A 22,173-nucleotide genomic window follows, 5' to 3' on the forward strand; every position below is an offset into this window, starting at 1 on the left:
AGGAGCCTGATTAATAATATATTTTGATACAATACTTCTATTTACTCTCAAAGAGGCTCTTTTCTAACTATAGACAGCTTGCTGCAATGTACATAACAAACTCCACCATATAATGTGCAATACAAACACATCCCTTCAACCTTGTCAATGAAAGTTTGAACAGTAGAAAATATATTCTTCAAAAGACTTTTATGAAAATAATTTTTACCATTCAAATGGCACATAAAAATCAACTTCCACAAGATTGTCTGTCAACTTATAATAGAGTAAAAAATACTAATGTAAGGGATATGTTGTACCAGATAATCCAATGAATGCCCTTTTTTTTAAGAAATAGTATGATGCGAGAATAACAAATAAAAAAACACAAGCACAAAAAGCTATTAAGAATGATAGAGAGCATAAATGACTATGTAGTGAGACAATAATCATTACTCAGGATGTCAATACTACACTCTAGATTCAAAAACTGGAATCCATCAGACAAAAATACTGAGGATATTGTCATGTCCATACAACAAACAATAATAGCAAATAAGTTTGAAATATACTGGAAAAGCAATTATTCGTCCTCTTGGCTGCGCAACCTGGCCAATTTGTTTGTGACAACAACATCCAATTGTGCTGCACGTTCAACGATATCCTTTCTTTTCCTGGTTGACACATTGTGTGCTATCTCAGCACAGTATGTTCTGATGTTTTCATGCAAGTAAACATAGTCAGAATGTATTAACGGGGACTGATAAATTGTTAATCCAAATGATAACATATATAATGAAATTTGCCGCCTAATATATGTTACTACCTGTTATGCATCATGAGGAGTTCTAGATCCTTGACATTGTGGACAACAAACTTCTTGAAACCATTAGGCAGATAATGGCGGGTCTTCTTGTCTGAACCATAACCAATGTTTGGCATCAAAGTAACTCCTTTGAACTTTCTCCTAACACGTGAGTCAATACCCTTAGGCCTGCGCCAACTTTCCTGCAAACCAAAACAGAAATAAGATACACGCCATAACCCTGTGGAATCAACTTGCTTGGAAGATTCGAACAGCATATACAGAACAGCAACAAAAAAAAAGTCAGAGACAGAAGATGTCGGGTATAGTGAAGAAATATTGGACATGATTTTGTATCCCAAAATCCAAATGAATGATTGTTACACAGACAAAAACCTATCACCGCATAGGTTAAATATAAAAGCAACCTCAAAAATGGAAATGACACACAATTGTCATCAGAAATAGTAGAATAATCTTATAATTACTATCTAATCTCTGACATGAAGAAGTACAATTTAAGCATGAATATAAAAATCCACATTCATATATGATTCAAAAGCTTTAAATTTATAAAGTTCCACATAAACACAAGGATACACAAAACTTACTTGAGTTTGACATCTTAAGCAAAATGAGTATTATAAGAAAATCTAAAGCATGTCTTCTTATACTGAGAGACTTATAATGGTCAATAAAAAGTATTTATAATGTATTTTGGAAATCGTTGGATATTAAAAAAATGAAGGGAGTGGAGTAGGATTGTATGTAGCGGAATGAAGATTCCATTCCATCATTTGGATATTTTAGGAAAGTAAGTGATGGAATGAATACAAATCCATTATGCTCAACTCCATCCAATCTTAAATGATCCAAAAAAAGTCTTATGGATTTGTTTGAGAAAGCTTAAACATTACTTTGACGTATCTACATTTAATTTCCAAACATTCATTAAATCATTTGATAAAACAAACACCAACAACTTGAAAATATATACAAAAACAAACTAATAGAGCCTACAAATTTCTGAAATATATAAAAACAAGTAATTGTCATGGACATACCTTGACACATATTCTCCTGTCACTTTGAGGCCTAATGAACCTCTTGACACGCTTCTTGATGATCTTCTTGGTTAGCAGTGGAACGGCCATCTCGTCTCTACAAAACACAAAAAAACCAACTAAATAAATCAAAGAGAGATAGGTAGAAAGTATAATAACGCCGAAAAGCATAAGGAAAAAGAGATCTACACAGAAAACACACTTGGAGCATATGCTACCGCAAGAACAAAACTATAAACTTTAAATCTAACTGGTAAAAAGACACAATTCATGAAAACCCTAAATCCTACTGACATAAGGCATTAAATTGATGATTAAATTGGAATGAAAAATAACACTAAACAGTAAACAGAATTCAAAGTCGACACAGAGCATGGAAATTAGATCAACGAAATGAGACTAAGAAACAACATTAACAATCGATTACATACAAGGAAATGAGATACAGAAAATCAGGGAAGTAGAGTTTAGCAATGGCGGTACCTTTGTGAAGTCTCACTGTGATGATGATGATGAACCAACTGCGAGAAATGCCTACAAAATCAAACCCTAGTCTTTTTCTAAAACGGGTTGGGTTTGTTGGCCCAATAACAATGCCCGATATCCGAATCGCTTTAGGCCCAAGTTCATGAGTCACTCAATACTTTTTATTGAAAATATAAATTTTTAAGAGTTTCTTAATTGAGTTTAATGGTGATGCACTGACAGTATAAAAAAGTTTTATACTGTCATCCAATGAAAATATATCATTCTGCCATGTCATCTTAGTAATTTAAAAATAACAGTATGACTTGGTAAGATACATGGTCGTGATTGGTTGACAGTGTAAAACTTTTTTACACTGTCAGCGCATCACCCATTTTCTCTTCTTAATTCACCTCTAGCTCAAACCTATTGAAATACTAGTATATTATCAGAAAAGATCTTTTCATTGGTATATTTTAAATATAAAATACACATATAAAAAAAAATATTACCGTGAATAAATAAAATGTTACAGACTTAAACTCGCATCCACGTAGTATATTTTTTTGTGATTTTTATTATTTTAAATTTCGCTTTTGACCATCACATTAATAATAATAAATTTTGTTTTACTTTTCTAACTTTAATTTTTTCTAATTTTAATTTTTTGGATTTTTAAAAGAGAAAAGAGAATATACACTGACAATATAAATTAATTTTACACTGTCAGTCAATGACTATCATATATTTCGTCAAGTCCGATTTAAAATTTAAAATTATTAATATAGTAAGGTGATGAATTCTTATTAAATGACAGTGTAAAACTATTTTATACTATCACTATCTCTATTAAACTCTTTTTAAAAAATTAAAAAATAATTATTAACATAATTTAAAATTTATACACAATTAAATTGTGGACAAATGTATTTCTTTCTTAAAAAATTATGAAATATGAAGGATTCAAAATTAAAAACAAATTAGAAATTTTGGAATTTTTTAAAATTATTTTTTTGAAATTATTTAAAATATTATTTTTTTTTCTTCATTTTTTAAACTTTAGTTATGACAGAGATGTAATCAAATAATATTTTAAGTGAGATTAAATGAGACATATCGGCAGTTGAAAACATTTTTACACTAATATTTATTAAAGAATTACTGTATTTTGTCACCCTTTCTGAGAAATTAAACAAATTTATAATATGACTTTTCGGTAAATTAAGCCAAGAATAATGATTGGAACATCAGGACAAGGAAGAACTTTCAAGCAAAACGCAGTTGAGGCAATGGCCTCCATAACTGAGCTACTTTTCATTGTATTCCTCAACTTACTATACAATATGAGGTGCTTCCAAGATGTACTTGCTCTGTTCCCAGTCCCATATGAAAGTCTGAGGCTGAAATGATATAGATCCAAATAACCTTGTAAACAATGTCAGAGAAATAAGCAATAAAATAACAGTGACTGCATTAAGAAGGATAGAAAACTTCTTCCATGTATTTATTGAATCTTTTGAATCCATTAATACATTTTTATTGTGCCTTCATCCTATTCCTAACCCAAAAAGAAAGAAAAAAAAAACAATATAAAAAAGTAAAACAGTACTAAGTATATTATAGAATTGTATCCTACTTAAATAAGTATGGGTATGGCTAAGTTTGGGAGCAAAAGAGGGAGAGAAAAAACTAATAAGTTCACACAAGTCCCTAAGGCTTGAACAACAAAATTTTGTCGTCACCAATAATCCCCACAAGAACAACTCCCATTTTTAAAATGGTGAAATCTACTAGCATCTCTTAACACAATTTCACGTCTTGTAACCTTGGTTATAAGTTTGATTGCATTATGGCAGTCACCGCACACACGATGGCTCTGCGTGATTTGCAAAGGTAACCAACCTGGAGTGTTGATGATGCCAAAAGCTATCGCAAGCTTTTCACTATGATACTTTATAACGCGTTGTTCCTCTTCGTCCACATCAGGTAGCAACGTTTCTTCCTCCACAACATAACCGTGTCTTGATATCTCCACCATCATGCTGTCCACTTTTTTGTATATTTCTTTCATTTGCGGGTGAGATTTGTCTCCACAAAAGAAAGCATACGGTTGTTTTTTAACTTCGATCCAGCTACGCGCCACAATCATTGTCAAACCTTTTCTCTTTAACGTTTGCAAAACACCAGCAGCTTCTTTCAATTTGCTAGATTTGTTGTATATATTTAGAAGCACAACATAATTACACAGCTTTTCGGGTTTCATACCATAAAGCTTTTCGGCTGCAAACGTTCCGAGCTCCAAATTCTCGTGCATTCTGCATGCTGTCAGCAATGCTGCCCACATATTTAGGGTTGGTTTGAAAGAAGCATTTCTTATCAGTGCAACAGCATCGTCTAATAAGCCCTCTCGACCTAATAGTTCAATCATACACGCATAATGCATTGCTCGAGGCTTAACGTTGTGATCTCTACTCATAGACTCAAAAATCTCCCAACCTCTTTCTGATAATCCTGAATAGCTACAAGCAGATAAAACAGCAAGGAAAGTGACATGATTTGGAATCATATTTTCTTGAAGCATTTTCTCAAACATTTGCAATGCCTTTTCTCCCTGACCGTGATTACCATATCCACCAATCAATGCATTCCAAGATATGACATTCTTGCGGTGCATCTTGTCGAAAACACTTTGAGCGTCTTTCATCCTTCCCCATTTGCTATAGAAGTCAACGAGCGCCGAGTTCACCACCAAATCTGTGCCGAAACCACGACGAACTAATGCAGCATGAGCTTGTTTCGCATGTTCTAATGACGCCAATCTCGCACAAATTCTTATTACTATTGAAATAGTGAAATGGTCGATTTTAGCACCACTATCACGCATCTTACAGTAAATACCAAGAGCTTCCTCACTATAACCTCGAAGTGCATAACCAGCAATAATGGTATTCCATCCAACCGTCGTCTTCTGCGGCATTTGATCAAAAACACATTGAGCATCTTCAATGCTACCAGACTTGCTGTACATATCAATCAATGCACAATCTACAAACTGATCTCCATTCACTCCCCTTTTCAAAATACACGTATGAATTTGCTTTCCAATCTCAATACTTCCTAATCCAGCCGACGCACGAAGCATAGTCGCAAAAGTGCGAGATTTTCCATCATTAAACTCTTCCCACATACACAAAAACATCTCAAAAGCCTCAGAATAATTCCCCGCGTCCACAAGTCCGCCAATCATGATCATCCAAGAACTCGAATATCTCTCAGACATATCATCAAACAGCTTCCGCGCATCGTGCATAAGAAAACATTTCACATGCATATACAAAACCCGATTCATCATATACAAATCAAGCTCAAACCCACTATTTCTTATATGATTAAACACCCTCTTAACACCTCTAACGAATCTCAAACGAATACAAGCAGTGATCAAAGCATCATAAGTACTAGCACCAACATAAGAATCAGCAAATTCAAGTTCCAACATTTCAAACAATTCCATTGCCTCCATATACTTATTACTCAAAACCAATTTCTCGATCTGACTACATAATCCAGAAGGGGATAATAAAGATCTCCTTTTTATCACAGGTTCAACCAAAACTAGCTTTTTCTCATCAAACCCATTTTTCTTCTCTGGTTTCGAGAGTAACCCATGTTCCAATTTGGAATAACAACAAATCTGAGAAATGGGTTTGCTCCAATTTCTCAACTTTGATGCAAAACAACAGTTTTTTCTAGGATTTGAAGAAGATGAACCTAGAAATGAAAGGGAGTGAAACTGATCTAATGAAAAAGTTTCCATTAGTACTATTGTTAACAACAATAATAACAAGTGTTGTTTTTGAGGTTAGTGGTTTATGAATGAGAGGGTTTAAATATGAAAGAGGAATAACAGTGTGCATGATCATTGATCAGATCCAATTTGCATCAATTTCTCCGTCCAAATCTGGTTTGGTATTGACTATCCAGCAAAATTGGAAAAGTAATAAAAAATGTGGTTTTTTGAAGCGGCTACTCATTGTGATTGTCCTATAACTTATGTTTGGTTGGTTAGGTGGTAGTTGGATGTTTGAATGATTCACCCAACAAAGAAGCAAATTTTATGTTACACTCCAATTCCAATGCATTTCATTTTTTGTGTGAACCATCATCCTAATTCCTACATCATATTATTAGCCTATTTTTGTTGTTGTAGTAAAAACAATCATTTTATTTTTAAACTAGTAACAAACCCGTGCATACACACGGGTTCTGATCTGGTATACGCATTTGGTTACATAATATATTTATTTTAAATGGAAGATTAAAAAAGAAAAAATATTTAAATTTATATTAGATTTTTTCGTATATAAAAATATTTAAATCCCCGTATATCATTTTTGGATCATAAATATCATCTTTGTATATAAAAATATTTAAATCAATAATAAATTTTTTTTCCTATACAAACATTATTTAAGTTTAAGTATCATTTAGAAAAATATCTGGATCAATAGTAAATTTTCGTATATAAAAATATTTAGATCAATAATATATTTTTTTCCGTGTACCATTTTTGAATAAAAATTTTGTGGATAATAAATATCATTTTATATATATAAAAATATTTAAATCATTAATAAAAATTTTCCCGTATACAAATATTATTTATGTTTAGGTATAATTTACAAAAATAACTGGATCAATAACAAATTTTAGAATATAACAATATTTAGATCAATAATATATTTTTTCTCGTATACCATTTTTTATCATAAATATTTGGAACATAAATATCATCTTTCGTAGATAAAAATATTTAGATCAATAATCGATTTTTTCCCGTATACGAATATTATTTATGTTTACGTATCATTTACAAAAGTATATGGATCAAAGTAAATTTTCGTATATACAAATATTTAGATCAATAATAGATTTTTTCTCGTGTACCATTTTTGAATAAAAATTTTGTGGATCATAAATATCATTTTTGTATGTAAAAATATTTAAATTATTAATACATTTTTCCCGTATACAAATATTATTTATGTTTAGGTATCATTTACATAAATAATTGGATCAATAGTAAATTTTCGTATATAAAAATATTTAGATTAATAATAGATTTTTTTCCTTATGCCATTTTTTATCATAAATATTTGGAACATAAATATCATCTTTCATAGATAAAAATATTTAGATTAATAGTAGATTTTTTCCGTATACGAATATTATTTATATTTAGTTATCATTTACAAAAATATATGGATCAATAGTAAATTTTCGTATATAAAAATATTTAGATCAATAATAGATTTTTTCCCGTGTACCATTTTTGAATCAAAATTTTGTGGATCATAAATATCATTTTTTTGTATGTAAAAATTTAAATCATTAATACATATTTTCCCATATACAAATATTATTTATGTTTAGGTATCACTAGTAACAAACCCGTGCATATGCACGGGTTCTGTTCGGTTACGCGAATTTGGATACATCATTTATTTTAAATAAAAATGTCAAAAAAGAAACAAAAATTTAGATAAATAATTGATTATTTCATATATAAAAATATTTATATCAATAATAAATTTTTGTCCGTGTACCATTTTTGGATTAAAAATATTTAATCATATATATCATTTCTCGTATATAAAAATATTTAAATCAATAATAGATTTTTTTTCTCGTCTACAGACTTCATTTTTGTTTAGGTATCATTTACAGAAATATTTGGATCAATAGTAAACTTCGTATATAAAAATATTTAGATCAATAATAAATTTTTTCCCGTATTCCATTTTTAAATAAAAAATATTTGGGTCATAAATACCATTTTTTGTAAATAATAGATTTTTTTTCCGTATACAAATATTATTTTTGTTTAGGTATCATTTACAAAAAAAAATATTTGGATCAATATTCAATTTGATTGGTTAAAAAAAATATATATTTGGATCAATATTAAACTTTCGTATATTAAAATATTTAGATCAATAATATATTTTTTACCATTTTTTGATTAAAAATATTTGATCATAAATACAATTTTTGTATATAAAAATATTTAGGTCAATAATAGATTTTTACCCGTATACAGACATCATTTTTGTATATAAAAATATTTACATCAATAGTAAATTTTGTATATAAAAATATTTACATCAATATTAGAATTTTTCCCATATACCATTTTTGAATAAAAAATATTTGGATTATAAATAAATTTTTTTGTATATAATAATACAAATATTATTTTTATTCAGGTATCATCTACAAAAATATTTGGATCAATATTAAATTTTCGTATAAAAAAATATTTAGATCAATAATAGATTTTTTACCGTATACCATTTTTGGATCAAAAATATTTGATCATAAATACCATTTCTCGTATATAAAAATATTTAGATCAATAATAGATTTTTTTCCGTATACAAACCTCATTTTTGTTTAGCATTTACAAAAATATTTGGATCAATAGTAAATTTCGTATATAAAAATATTTAGATCAATAGTAGATTATTTTCCTGTATATCATTTTGGAATAAAAATATTTGGATCATAAATACCATTTTTCGTAAATAATAAGTTTTTTTCCATATACAAATATTATTTTTGTTTAGGTGTCATTTACAAAAATATTTGGATCAATATCAAATTTTCGTATATAAAAATATTTAGATCAATAATAGATTTTTTGGCCTATTCCATTTTTGAATAAAAAATATTTGGATCATAAATAACATTTTTCGCATGTAAAAATATATAGATTAATAATAGATTTTTTTCCCGTATACAAACTTCATTTCTGTTTAGGTATTATTTACAAAAATATTTTGATCAATAGTAAATTTCGTATATAAAAATATTTAGATCAATAATAGATTTTTTTCCCAATATAATTTTTGAATAAAAAATATTTGGATTATAAATATCATTTTTCGTAAATAATAGATTTTTTTCGTATATAAATATTATTTTTATTTAGGTATAATTTACGAAAATATTTAGATTAATATTAAATTTTCGTATATAAAAATATTTAGATCAATAATTGATTTTTTGAATAAATTTTTCCCGTATATCACTTTTGACTAAAAAATATTTTGATCATAAATACCATCTTTCGTATATAAAAAAATATATATCAATAATAGTTTTTTTTTGGAACAAAGAAGTGAGAAAGTGATGAAAGAGAAAAAAAATAGAGAATAAAGAGATATTTGATAAGTTTGATAAAATATAAGAGTTGTATTATTTTAATAATAAAATTAAGAACTTTACGGTACAAAGACCAAAAAACCATAATTTTAATGTGGTGGCAAAAAATCAAATAAGGGTATTTTAGACTTTTCCACAACCATTAATTTTCTTATATTATAGATGTGAAGAAAGTATTACTAATTTTGGGATATATTGAAATTGTAAACATATTTTAAATATGTTTTTTTGGCTGGTTGCCATGATGATGATGATGAATTCTTTGATGACCCATGTTGTAGTGGCAAAATTAGGTTAACATAGACCAAGAGTGTGAGGTTTAAATTTTTTTTTAATAGTATTTAGAATACCTGTCTTAGAGGACATATATCTTAGAGAGCATCTCCAACCATGAATTCATTTTTAGGTTTTTTGTGGGACCTATTAAGTCACGTCAATTTAAAGCAACTCAATTAATTTTACAATGATGCAACTCTGAACAATTTATATTGGGTCCCATAACTTTACTTTATAAATTGATATTTTATTCATATTAAATTTTATATTATTTAAAATAATAATTTTAATTATTTAAATTAAAATTGATATAAAATAAATAAAATTCAAATTTAACTTATAATTTAAAATGATAATTAAGAGAAAATGAAAGTGAAAGAAAATTGGTGTTGGTAATTTTTTTCATAAAACACTATATTTATAATTGAAAAAATAAGTTGAAAAAAAGAAAAAGGAACTAGCCGTTCAACGGCTAGTTGGAATTTTATAATATAAAAAAAATGGAAGAATGTTTCATCTCTTTCTATCGATGACCAGCTGAAGCTCTTTGAAAATGAAAAAGTGTGTTGCCAGCTGAAAAACTAAGCGAAAAACGGACCGTTGGAGGTGGTCTTAGATCTTAGGATCATGTGAACTTTTCTAAGTGGATTTTTTATTTAATTTTTAGAAGAGGGAAAAACAACTTTAAATGTTAGAGTTGATTTTGTAATGAATGTGAAGTGTTTGATTCTTAGATTATGTTTTTAGAATTGATTATACTTAAAAGTAGAATTTATATGCGCGCACACACACAATAACATATTAATGATTTATATCGTATGCATAAAAATTGTTATTATTTCAAATCATATTAGTAAATTTTAAAGACGTTCATACATGTTGATCATCTTTCTTCAATGCGTTTTATAGGCCAAACTAATCACACTAATTTTATAATATATATTTGGAATATTTTTGGGTTTGATGTAAATAATATTTAGTTTTGTTTAACATTTTGGATACTATATTGAAGTCATATTTTGGTGCTCACATATACTGTATACATTAAGCCATATAGCCCTTTTTTAGTTAAAATAATATGTGCATATGTTGTTTTCTAGTCTATTGTGGTAGAAAATGTGATATACAATACAAAAAGTAAAAAATTGGGACATATATGGAATATAAAAAAATCATTTAAAAAATAACAAAGTATTTCACCATAGTCGCAATAGTAAATTCTACCAAGGTGAAATGTGGCTGCCAAATCTTATATACCATGATAATGTTGTGAATCAAACCCATGACCTTAATACAATTCACAAAGCTTATTTAAGATGACTATGGTGAAATGTGGCACGCTACCTAGTTTCTAACCACGGTCACTCGTATGTGGTGAAAGTATCACACGTACTACCAGACCCTATGTTACCACGGTTCATCACCCGTGATGATATTCATTTTTCAACCATGGTGAAAGACCATTTTTATAGCAGTGTGGAGAGGTTGCAGATTGATATAATATTATTAGACCTAAAAAAGAGATGGTCCATGGCAGAAGCTGACTAAATATGAGAAAATTTGACGAACATGTGAAATGGACTTAGTCTCCCGAAATGGATCTAAGCGCTGAAAATGAGGTGGTCGCTCGAAGCGTATGGCAAGCCACCTGATAGGGCTTAGATCTAAAACCAATGACATGCCTCACTTATCAAACTTGACATGTGAGGTGTTTGAGGAAGAACGATATAGAAATATCATTCAACGAAAGAAACCATTTTTCGTATACTTTACTATTAATTGTATTTTAGAAAAATTATATTTTTTTCATATGTTTTATATAATGAAAAAAAAAACCAATTTGTATACTTAATTATTGACTGTGTTTAAAAAAAAGTTTTAGAGGACTTTTAATTAAATAATCAGTCAATTATCAAATAATTTTATATATATATATATATATATATATATATATATATATATATATATATATATATATATATATATATATATATATATATATATAAATATTTTTTCTATTTAAAAATAGAGATTAAAGGTAATGCACTATCAGTGTAAATTACTTTATACTATCATTCAATAGAATTATAACATTCTACAATGCATATCAATATTTTTAAATTAAAAATGTAACTTGATTGAATACATGCCCCTGATTGGTTGATAGGGTAAAAATATTTTACACTGTCAGTGCATACTTTTTTTTTTCTTTCAAACATTTTGTTTAATATATTTCTCGTGCTCTTTAATTTTTTAAGTACTAATAGCATGTTTGGTTTGACTTTTGGAAAATTCAGAATCAATTCTAGAGATATGGAATTGATTCTGACTGATTTTAATGTGTTTATTTTATCAAAAATAGAATTGATTCTGCCTCCACAATTGATTCTACTTGAAGTTAGAATTAGTCTATGTTTGATAAAATATGAGGATTATATTATTTTAATAATAAAATTAAGAACTTTATTGTGCAAAGACCAAATAAAGACAATTTTAATGTGGTGGTAATAAATCAAATAATGGTATTCTAGACTTTTCCACAGCCAAAGTGTCAAATTTAGTAACATGACACATCTAATAACTCTTTACCACATATTCATATAACAAAATCTGCCGTTGGATTGAAAGCTATTATGATATAGATCATATCTATAAAATTTAACATCAATGGAAAATCATTTAATATGTCAACGAAATGCATAAAAACTAACGTCATACAAAACTTCGACAAAATAGTTAATTTTGATTATTTTTTTTAACATATCAAATGATTTACGGTTGATGTTAAATTTTATTAACATAATCTATTTGATATTAACTTTCAATCTAACAACGAATTTTGTTATACAAATATGCGAATTTTGTTATACAAATATGTAAATTTTATTATATAGATATGCGAATTTTGTTATACAAATATGTGAATTTTGTTCAACTAGACTTTACCGTATCATTTCTTAATTTCAATTTGTAAAGTCTGCGATCAAAGTAAATGTTAAACCAAATATGTATTCATAAAAAAAATCCACTCATAAAAACAAATAGTCTACGTTTCAAAATACCATGCCCATCAAATTATAAACAGACACAAAGGAAAAAATTGAACACTCGATAAGAAAATCTTCAACTACACGCAAAAACTTAAAATAATAAAGAAAAAATTACTGTGCGCAGAGACATGGATGAAGATAAAACCAAAAACAATATATCAAAAGCTAAAATAATTGAATTTGCAATCAATAAAGAAAAAATTACTGTGCGCAGAGACATTGATGAAGATGAAACCAAAAACAATATATCAAAAGCTAAAACAATTGAATATGAGGTGTATGGATCAAAGGGTCATTGTGGATGGAGTTGTTTGCACAAACCAAGATATGTGTGATATAGCAATCTATCTTTGGCACCTGTTCTATGAATGTTAGCATGTTGGCAAAAATACCTCAAATGGTCAAGATTGCAACACCCTATCATCTCACCCAAAAACAAAAACAGCCAATCGATCTCTTCTGCCTTTCCAATCAACGGCTTCATTGTGCTTTTTTCCCCGCACCTCCCGCAGTTTGGAAACACCGGTTTCATCCAGACATCAGGTGCACGATAATTCATATTTTCCTCCATGAAGAAACTTGCCACTTTCTCAAACTTTTCAAGCAAATCAAAACGAAAGTCAGTCTGTTGAAACTTACAAGACTTGCATTCCAGAGTACCTGGAATAGTCTTTATATTCAAATCATACAACAAGTGATCTAGAGTGTGAACTGTGGCGGGCTTTGAAGTTGCCCATGGGAATGGTGGTTGAATACTTGAAGGACTTCCCTGCTCCTCGCTATTGCTACTAATGATAGCATTAGGAGGAGAAATTGAAGGTGTTGATGGTGATCTGTATTCAACCGGTAATGGCTGAGGTGGTGGTGGTAGTGATGGTGAATAATATGGAAGTGAAAGTGTAAGCCATGATGATGTACTCACCATATCTTCTTCTTCTTCATATGAAACTGAAGCAGCAGGAACAATAGCACGTGGAGGAGAAAGAGAAGGAGTTAACAGCTGAGGTTGTGGTGACGGTGAATAATATGGAAGTGCAAGTGTAAGCCATGAAGGTGAAATCACCATATCTTGTTCATCTTCATATGAAAGTGGTGCCGCAGCAGGAGGAGGAACACCAGGGTGCAAGATGTCCGAAAAGAATGTTGGTGGGTTAAAAGGGTGGGTTGGAGGTGTGTATTCAAATGGTATAGGTGTAAGGGGTGATGAAGGTGATGAAGATGGTTGTTGTGAGAGTGAGTCATCCATAACAGCATCGTTATCATCATCATCATGGTTCATCATCTTTCTCGTTCAGGCAGCGACGGCAAGGAGCAGAAAGAAAAAAGGGGGTTGTACTTGTGGTTGAATGAATGAAACTAGGGCTTCATTTAAATAAACTAGGGCTTGGTCTTAACATATTGGTTAGTTATAGAAAATTATGCTTCCATTTTTAAATCTACTCTCTAATCTATATTGACTAGGTCCTATTTATTTGAAAATTTAGTTTTTTTAGGTATAATAAAAAGAATATTCTCTACACTTTAGCAAAAATCAATTTGAAATTTAATTTAATAGTATTGTGTTTTGTAGAGAATTTTTGTTATGATATTTTATTTTTAAAATAACATTTAATTGATATTATGTAATTATAGAATAAACATTGATTTAAAGAGACTGTTCTCACTTGAACAAAAAAAGAAAGAGAAGTGTTGTCCTTTTAGACGTCTTTCTTATCGTTTCCAATGTTTTTCTCATTTTATTTCTCAAAAAAAAAAAAAATTGTTTTTCTGATTTTCATCTATTCTCTTTTTGGTTCTCTTTATATTGGCGTGCATTTTAGTATTATTTTTCCTTTCTAATAAAATTAAATAATGTTGTTATTGTTTTATTTATCCTTTCATTAACTATTTAATTAATTTAGTACTTGAAAAATAAAAGTGCGGGACAAATATATTAGAATAAAATATTTTAAAATAGAAAAAATAGAAAAAATATCTTTGTATATAAAATTAACTTATAATCGACGGATTATTTAATTATAAATCCTTTAAGATCTTTTTTTAAAACACAACCAACAATTTTTTTTCAATTAAATAAAAGATTTATTTATAAGAAGTTAGATGATTTATAGACAATTGAACTGTAGTACTAACTTGAGTTCTATCTAAATCTATTCGTGTCTTAACAAAATTCTGAACTCTTTTAACTAAATCCTAGATTTAGTGTTGAGAATTTCTCTCACAACTATCACTACAAAAAAAACTCAGTTTTACCAGGTGAAATGCACCCCGCAAATAGCAATATCACCCAGCAACGCAACAGTTGCGAGGTGTGCTAGCCACCTCGCAAAAACGTTAGTCGCAACTTTTTGCAAGGGGATATGCACCCCGCAAATTTGCCAGGTGTTTTTCACCCCGCAACGTTGCAAGGTACAAAGCACCCCGCAAACACGCTTTCCAAGTGGTCCAAACGCCTTTGTTCAGGTGTGTCAGAGCAGGTGACACAGGTGATTCTGCAATGTGCTTTTCACCCCGCAACTTTGCTAGATGTATAACACCCCGCAAACACGCTTTCCAATAAGTTCTGCCAACTTCGTTCAGTGTGACAGAGAGTGTGTTAGGCAACTTGCGGGGTGAGATGCATTTAGCAATATTTGAATATTTAATACTTGCAGGGTGGATTTCACCTGGCAATTATTTTGAGATACCTTGTTTAATTCACGACGCAAGTAGTAACATATATAGTAAAAAAAAAATTATATTATTCTAAATTAATATTTAGAATAATATAAATATAATAAATAATTAAAATTCAATTTTTTTTTAAAATACTAAATTTATAGTTAATTCTAAATATTTAAATTCATACTTAATATAAAGAAATTCATAATTAATATAAAGAAATGCATATTTAATATAAAGAAATTCATGATTATCCAAAATATTTAAATTCAAAATAATATTCACTTAGGATCCGGGTCGTCCGCATTATTTTCGTTTTCTTCATCATTCTCGTCTAGTACTCCTTGGTTACCACCCGCTCCAAATCCACCACCACCATATTGTTGTCGAAAGAATTGTTGCATTTGTTGCATTTGTTGTTGCATTTGTTGTTGTATTTGTTGTTGCACTTGTTGTTGAATTTGTTGTTGAGTAAGCATCATTTGCTCTTGTGAAAGTCTCAATGCTTCCTCCAACTCCATTTGTTTTTTTCTCAATGTTTCATTTTCACGTGCTGCTTCACTCTGAGCTAGTTGTTTAATTGTTTCAGTTATTTCAGGGGTTAATGTCGGAGGACGTGAAGATCCTTCCCCGTCTGCAATTCTCCTAAATAAAGAATACCTATCCCCTTTTTTGTAGTTGCTAGCTAAAGGTCCTGTAGCATAAATTTTTCCATTTCTCTTCTTTCCCTTACTTGCTTGCAACCACAAATACTGATCAATAGCTGGATCAAGAGGATATCGTCCATGTGGACCGCCTAACTCAGGATGTTTAGCTAAAAACTCCTTCTTCAACCTTTTGTACTCCGCCTACACATACATAAATAAATAAATTAAATGAATACATAAAAAATATAGAAAAGAAAACTAAATGTCATTCCATAGAAAAGAAAACTAAATATAACCTTTAATATGAAGCCATCAAACTAAACTTCAAGAACCTTAAATATGCACTTATTATATTGGATCACATGAGAAAAATGGAGGCAGCATCAAAACTTAATAAATAGCATGGGGTTCTATGAAGAGATACACATAAACCAACAAGTCATCAGAGAAGGAAGAGGACACAATCAGCAGAGAAGGAAAAGGACTCTATTTTTTATTTTTTATGCAAATAGTCCAGAAGTTAATATCCTAATGTTGTAAAATTTTGAAAGTTAATAACATTGTAAGATTCTGAAAGTAATCATCTAGATGGTAAATTACCCACGTCCTACGTCAATAGCTTCTGGAAGTTAACTTTGGGTAGGGATGTAGACATTTTGTGAGAAGAAAAATCTATAGAGGTGCTAATGTAAAAGAGAACTCATTATCTCAGTGGTATACATTTGAAGACAATCAACCACGTCAATTTGATTGCCTTGGATAATATAACATGAACCATACGGATCTCAGTGTCTTGGATAAACCAACTAAAAACGAAAAACAATCAACCACGTCAATTTGAAGAACAAACCTGGCTAATATAACATGAACCATACGGATCCAGAATGTGTGTCGGAAGTTGGCATACTAGTTCGGTGTTCTAGATTGATTGCCTTAGAATGAAAGGTTGTCGTCATTTTTTTTTATATCATACTGGTGTCTAATTGTTGTTTCTAAAAGCAATGTCAAATGTTATTATAAATCTATCATATTTATTTTATCCCCATGCTCAATTTTAAGGTCATAATGATATCTGAAAGGCAGTAGTTCTCATTGAATTGATGTCCACATTTTCTGCTAAAGTTTATCACCTAAGTTTAGTCTCTTATCTTATAGAGCATCTTACATTTTCTCTTAGATTTAGTTTCTCACTGTTTCATCAGTCATGCGAGGAGGCTAATCTCGAATGTTAGATGACACAATTTATGTTATATTAATGCTACCTTTTTAGTAACAAAACTTTACCAAACTAATGAGAGGTAAAATTAACCAGAGATTAAAATTAAAACAAAGAGAAGAAATATTAATATCATCTTACTTGAGTATCTCTAGCACGGTCGTCACAATACTCTCCATCTCTTCCCCGATAAGTCCTCTCGTGAAGCTCTTGCATTAATGGAGCTCTTCTCTTAGCCACAGCCTAATACACATAGAACTCCAATAAAAATATAACACGATTAAGATTATAATTAAAAAAAATAGTGAGAGGAAAATATATTACCATTCGTTCAGCATGATCAGCAATACTAATGCTTCCGGCTCTATGATTGGCGGCTCCCCTTTCTGATGCTCTACGTTGCTTTGCTTTTTCAGATTTTTTCTTAAACTCATCTGATTTCCAATAAACAAGCATTTCTTTAAACACATTTTCTCCCATCCATAGAGGTCTGATCCCTCTTTCTTCATATCCAAGTCTGGCACGCCTAAGCATATCTGAAAGTCGTGCCGATGCTCTTTTCTTAAAATTTATCTCAACCAGCTCTTCATCAAGTGTGTGCCATACACACTTCTCCTACAATATAGAAATTAAAACAAGATAGTTAGAAACAAATTTGTAGTGGATTCCATGAGTTTGGTGAAAGATACATAAATATAAACATTCTGTAAGCTTATTGATTGCATTACTTTGCCTACACTGCATGCAAGCAAATCAAACCATGCATGCATCACTAAATTCCAGTAGTAGCATGCTACTGAATATTGTAAAATTAGTCATGTTTCTTTCTATTTGTTGTTTCTACTTTCTAATTGATACCAGTTCTGATGCATTTACTCAAACTTGTTTAATTGGATGCAAGAAAGAAGAATATGAATACATATTTATCAATAGTTATAGTGATTTCCAGCATTATCAACACTACTGGAATGCATCAGAACGTGTGACTTCCTTCACTAACTGGTCATATTCCATAGTAACTATCATACGCCTAAGCATAGAATGAATGCAAATGTGTGACTTGCTTCTACTACTACTATTACATTTCCACCTAAAATAAGCATACGCTATACGCCATACACACTTCTCTTGCCATACACAATTCAGTAAGAAAATATTATCTTAAAACATGTCCAATCTATTTCCTTCAGTTCTGAATTCTGAATCCTCAACTTATATATTGTATGTTCACTCAACAACAAAACCCTCAATAACAGTATATTCACACACTACGCCAAATTTAAGCTACTAAAGCGCTTTTAGCAAAAGCGCTCTCGTAGGGTTCGCTAAAAACAAAATTAATAAACAAGGGAAAATGATGCAAAAAAAGCGCTCTGGTAGGGGGGGGGGTATGAGAGCGCTTTCAAAAAGCGCTCTGGTAGGGGGGGGTATGAGAGCGCTTTTAAAAAGCGCTCTGGTAGGGGGGTTATGAAAGCGCTTTTAAAAGCGCTCTTATAGGGTGGGTGCTACGAAAGCGCTTTTGGGATAAAAGCGCTCTGGTAGGGGGTGTTATTAAAGCGCTTTTGAAAAGCGCTCTGGTAGCCCATTTAAAAAATTATATATTTTACAAACACACGCGTTTTGTTTCAGATCCAAAACACGCGAAACCCTAGCATAGAAGAGAGAGAGAGAGAGAGAGAGAAAGAGGAAGAAGCTACACTCCATCGCCTCCACCCCGTTACAGCCGAAGAGGAGGCGGAGGAGGAGGTCGCAGTCCAAGTCCCCGTCGCCGTCACCAGTCTTCTTGTTCGCAACCTCCGCCATGACTGTAGGCAGGTTTCTTCTCCTTTTTCATCAAATCTTTCATTTTTTTCCTCCAGAATCAACAATTGAAATGGATTGTTTAACATCGTTGTGCATTTTTTGAAATGGATTGTTGTTGTTTATGTTTTGATTGGAATGAAAAGTGAGTATTTAATTGGAGATTAAGCAATATAAAAGTATTAAAAGAAAAATAAGTAGTAGAAGTGAAACATTGAATAAAAAGAGGAAAAGGGTAAAGTGAATCATTCCTGGGCTGCAGGAAACAAATTTTTATTTATAATTTCCCAAAAAAATCCGCAGCTATACCTTTCGAATATTTTTTTTGCAGGTAATTCGTGTTTTTCTAGTAGTTGTATAAATTCACTTGTGAGTATTAGTGAGCATTCAACTGCATAAGTCTTTACTTTTCATGTTAAGGGCATGTTTAGGTGAAGTTATTTTACCTTATCTGTTGACTTAAGTATGCACTTGTTATGGAAGACAATGCGAAAAGAACTTATGACATTTTCATTAGTTGTTTTAAGCTTATTTTGTTTAGCTCTCTTATTATAAACATTTCATATACAGGACTTGTTTGTTACATATTATAAAAAAAAAAATTGTTTTATGTTGCTTGTTCAGAGTTTGATCCTTGTGTTGATTTTTATGTTTACTTTGTATGAAATCTTTTGATTTTTCTTGTTATGAATTTTTTTTTATGTTGGAAATTGGAATTGTGCAGGAATTTTGGGTTGGAAATGAAGAGCTTGTCAATCTGTATGAGAAGAGACTTGGTGATGCTGGATATATTCATTTTAAGCTCGGAAGGACTGGTAATAATCACGTTTTCTATATGTAGTTAGTAATAATCACGTTTTTCTATTGTAGGTTGAGCTTCAAACAGTGGATGGACTGGTAAAGGATAGAACACAATGTGCCCCTGCCGATTATGTTCCACAGAATAAGAATCAAGTAATGTACCCCGAAGTCTTCTGTGGCAGGATCGTTCGGGGTACAGTTATTTGATTCATATTCTGTGACACAATACAACATAGCTCAGGTGACTACTGGTTCTCCACTAAAGCATCAATACAACATAGCTCCAGATAATACAGGAAGCGTACATTGGTTGCATAAGAACTCGGAAGTTGTTTCCCATTTAGTTGTTTTGGTTTAGAAATATGTGAAATGGTTTAGTTGTTTTGGTTTAGAAATATGTATATATGTATTTTGATTTACATTAATGGTATATAATATAATACTTTTTTTGTATATAATCGATATCGATTATAATGGTATATATCGATTTGAAATGATAAATTATAGGTTCATGAAAAAATACTGCCAAAAAATAGTAAATTACAGGTTCTAAAATATTGCTGCCAAAAGTGCAGGTTTAGAAATAATAAAAAAGCATAAAAAAAAAAAAAAAAAAAACGCAACATACGAAAGCGCTTTTGAAAAAAGCGCTCTTATAGGGGTGCCTACCAGAGCGCTTTTTCCTGAAAAGCGCTCTTAAAGGGGGGCCTACAAGAGCGCTTTTTCCAGAAAAGCGCTCTTATAGGGGGGGCCTACCAGAGCGCTTTTAAAAGCGCTTTCGTAGCCTATGCCAGCGCTGGCTTTGGCAGCGCTTTAAAGCGCTGTTAAAGGCCAAAAAAAGCGCTTTTAAAAGCCTTGCGCGTTGTAGTGACACTTATATATTCTATGAACTTATATATTCTATGTTCACTCAACAACACAACCCTCAATAACAGTATACTCAACAAAGGAAAAACAGAATGATGTGAGACATCTCTCTTCCAAAGAGGGCAGTTTCATAAATTTTCTAATGGAAGGATTCAAAAAAAAAAACGATACCTTTATTGATGGTGAAACAGAATCTGAAGCAGAGGATCCCGTGACAAGAGCCAAGAAGAATGCTTCTAAAATATCATACCCACATCAATCTGTTCATATAAAGTTCAATAAAAATGAGTAATTTAAACTATTTCATACAATCAATTGCAAATAAATTAATCCATATGTATACCTTAATAATGGTTTGGAGGAAGAAAATGAGAAGAAATCCAGCAACTATTATAGTTAAAACGCAGCAACAAGAGGAAATTTGAATCCGGAAACTTTACTTGAGTCTTGATGTGTTGATTTGGGGAAAAAATAGGAGTTTTAGGGTTTCTTTTGTGGTTTTCGCAAAGCAACGAGAGGAAATGAGAGAGAGAATACGAACATGGAAGCAGGGTACTGAAACTGGGGAAAGGAAGTGAAGAGGTGTGGTTATTACGAAATTTTTGCGAGGTGAAAAACACCCAGCAAATATATTTGACGTCAATACTTGCGGCGTGCTCTCCACCCCTCAACTTTTGTGTCTGACACATGTCCCCACTACTCTCTATCATCATTAATTTCCAAATTTAACTAGTAACAAACCCGTGCGTCCGCACGGGTTCTGGTATGGGACGCGCATTTGTTTTAGAGGTATATTTTTTAATAGAAAAATATTTGGTTACCTGTGAAAAAATAATAATTGAATGTATAATTAATTGAATGTATAATTGAATGTGTAAAAATATTTTGATCAATAACTTCATGTTCTCGTGTACAAATATTAGTTTGATCAATAACTTCATGTCTCCGTGTACCTAAAAAAATATTTTGATCAATAACTTCATGTCCCGTTAATAATTAATATTTTGATCAGTAACTTCATGTCCCGTTAATAATCAATATTTTGATCAACAAATTCATATTCCCGTATACAAAAGGTTTAGTAAAACATAATCTTATTTTTGTATCACATTTTATACACTAAAACTAACTTAAAAAATATTATTAATTTCATTTTAGAAGCATAAATTTTCTTATATATTATTTTCTTTTTAAAATCCAAAATTGTAAAAAATATTTATTAGAAATTATCTTTATAAAATTATTTACTTAAATGAGAATGTAGGCTAAGTTTATTCTGTCACAAAAATTATCGGCCTTATAATCACTTACTACCAAA

The 22,173-nt window shown here is 30.5% G+C and overlaps 4 protein-coding genes across 4 annotated transcripts; all 4 read right to left on the bottom strand.

Annotated features, from left to right (window-relative positions):
• Nucleotides 1-406: 406 nt before the first annotated feature.
• On the bottom strand, nt 407-2,390 carry LOC131640237 (large ribosomal subunit protein eL32z). The gene is made up of 4 exons (XM_058910649.1): nt 2,332-2,390; nt 1,849-1,945; nt 806-987; nt 407-692 (listed from the first exon to the last, which is right to left on the bottom strand). The coding sequence occupies exons 2-4, from the start codon at nt 1,936-1,938 to the stop codon at nt 563-565; spliced, it is 402 nt and encodes a 133-aa protein (XP_058766632.1). The 5' UTR covers nt 1,939-1,945; nt 2,332-2,390; the 3' UTR covers nt 407-562.
• Nucleotides 2,391-3,440: 1,050 nt separating this feature from the next.
• On the bottom strand, nt 3,441-6,444 carry LOC131640238 (pentatricopeptide repeat-containing protein At5g50390, chloroplastic-like). Its single transcript, XM_058910650.1, has one exon. It carries the CDS (start codon nt 6,128-6,130, stop codon nt 4,052-4,054), a length of 2,079 nt encoding a protein of 692 aa, XP_058766633.1. The 5' UTR covers nt 6,131-6,444; the 3' UTR covers nt 3,441-4,051.
• A 6,711-nt stretch (nt 6,445-13,155) lies between these two features.
• On the bottom strand, nt 13,156-14,145 carry LOC131640236 (uncharacterized). The gene has a single exon (XM_058910648.1). It carries the CDS (start codon nt 14,143-14,145, stop codon nt 13,156-13,158), a length of 990 nt encoding a protein of 329 aa, XP_058766631.1.
• A 1,645-nt stretch (nt 14,146-15,790) lies between these two features.
• Nucleotides 15,791-17,930, bottom strand: LOC131640248 (uncharacterized). Its single transcript, XM_058910660.1, has 3 exons — nt 17,712-17,930; nt 17,529-17,630; nt 15,791-16,372 (listed from the first exon to the last, which is right to left on the bottom strand). The coding sequence occupies exons 1-3, from the start codon at nt 17,919-17,921 to the stop codon at nt 15,806-15,808; spliced, it is 879 nt and encodes a 292-aa protein (XP_058766643.1). The 5' UTR covers nt 17,922-17,930; the 3' UTR covers nt 15,791-15,805.
• Nucleotides 17,931-22,173: the final 4,243 nt, after the last annotated feature.

Source organism: Vicia villosa, unplaced genomic scaffold (assembly GCF_029867415.1).
Source record: "Vicia villosa cultivar HV-30 ecotype Madison, WI unplaced genomic scaffold, Vvil1.0 ctg.003014F_1_1, whole genome shotgun sequence".
NCBI classification, from domain to species: domain Eukaryota; kingdom Viridiplantae; phylum Streptophyta; class Magnoliopsida; order Fabales; family Fabaceae; genus Vicia; species Vicia villosa.

Coding starts and splice junctions, on each gene's coding strand:
- LOC131640248 (XM_058910660.1), bottom strand. CDS start 17,921: ATGCTTAGGCGTGCCAGACTTGGATATGAAGAAAGAGGGATCAGACCT. Junction 17,631..17,711: donor CTGATCATGCTGAACGAATG/GTAATATATTTT, acceptor TATGTGTATTAG/GCTGTGGCTAAGAGAAGAGC. Junction 16,373..17,528: donor ACCGTGCTAGAGATACTCAA/GTAAGATGATAT, acceptor ATGTATGTGTAG/GCGGAGTACAAAAGGTTGAA.
- LOC131640237 (XM_058910649.1), bottom strand. CDS start 1,938: ATGGCCGTTCCACTGCTAACCAAGAAGATCATCAAGAAGCGTGTCAAG. Junction 988..1,848: donor ACAGGAGAATATGTGTCAAG/GTATGTCCATGA, acceptor TTTGGTTTGCAG/GAAAGTTGGCGCAGGCCTAA. Junction 693..805: donor CTCCTCATGATGCATAACAG/GTAGTAACATAT, acceptor TGAAAACATCAG/AACATACTGTGCTGAGATAG.
- LOC131640238 (XM_058910650.1), bottom strand. CDS start 6,130: ATGGAAACTTTTTCATTAGATCAGTTTCACTCCCTTTCATTTCTAGGT.
- LOC131640236 (XM_058910648.1), bottom strand. CDS start 14,145: ATGATGAACCATGATGATGATGATAACGATGCTGTTATGGATGACTCA.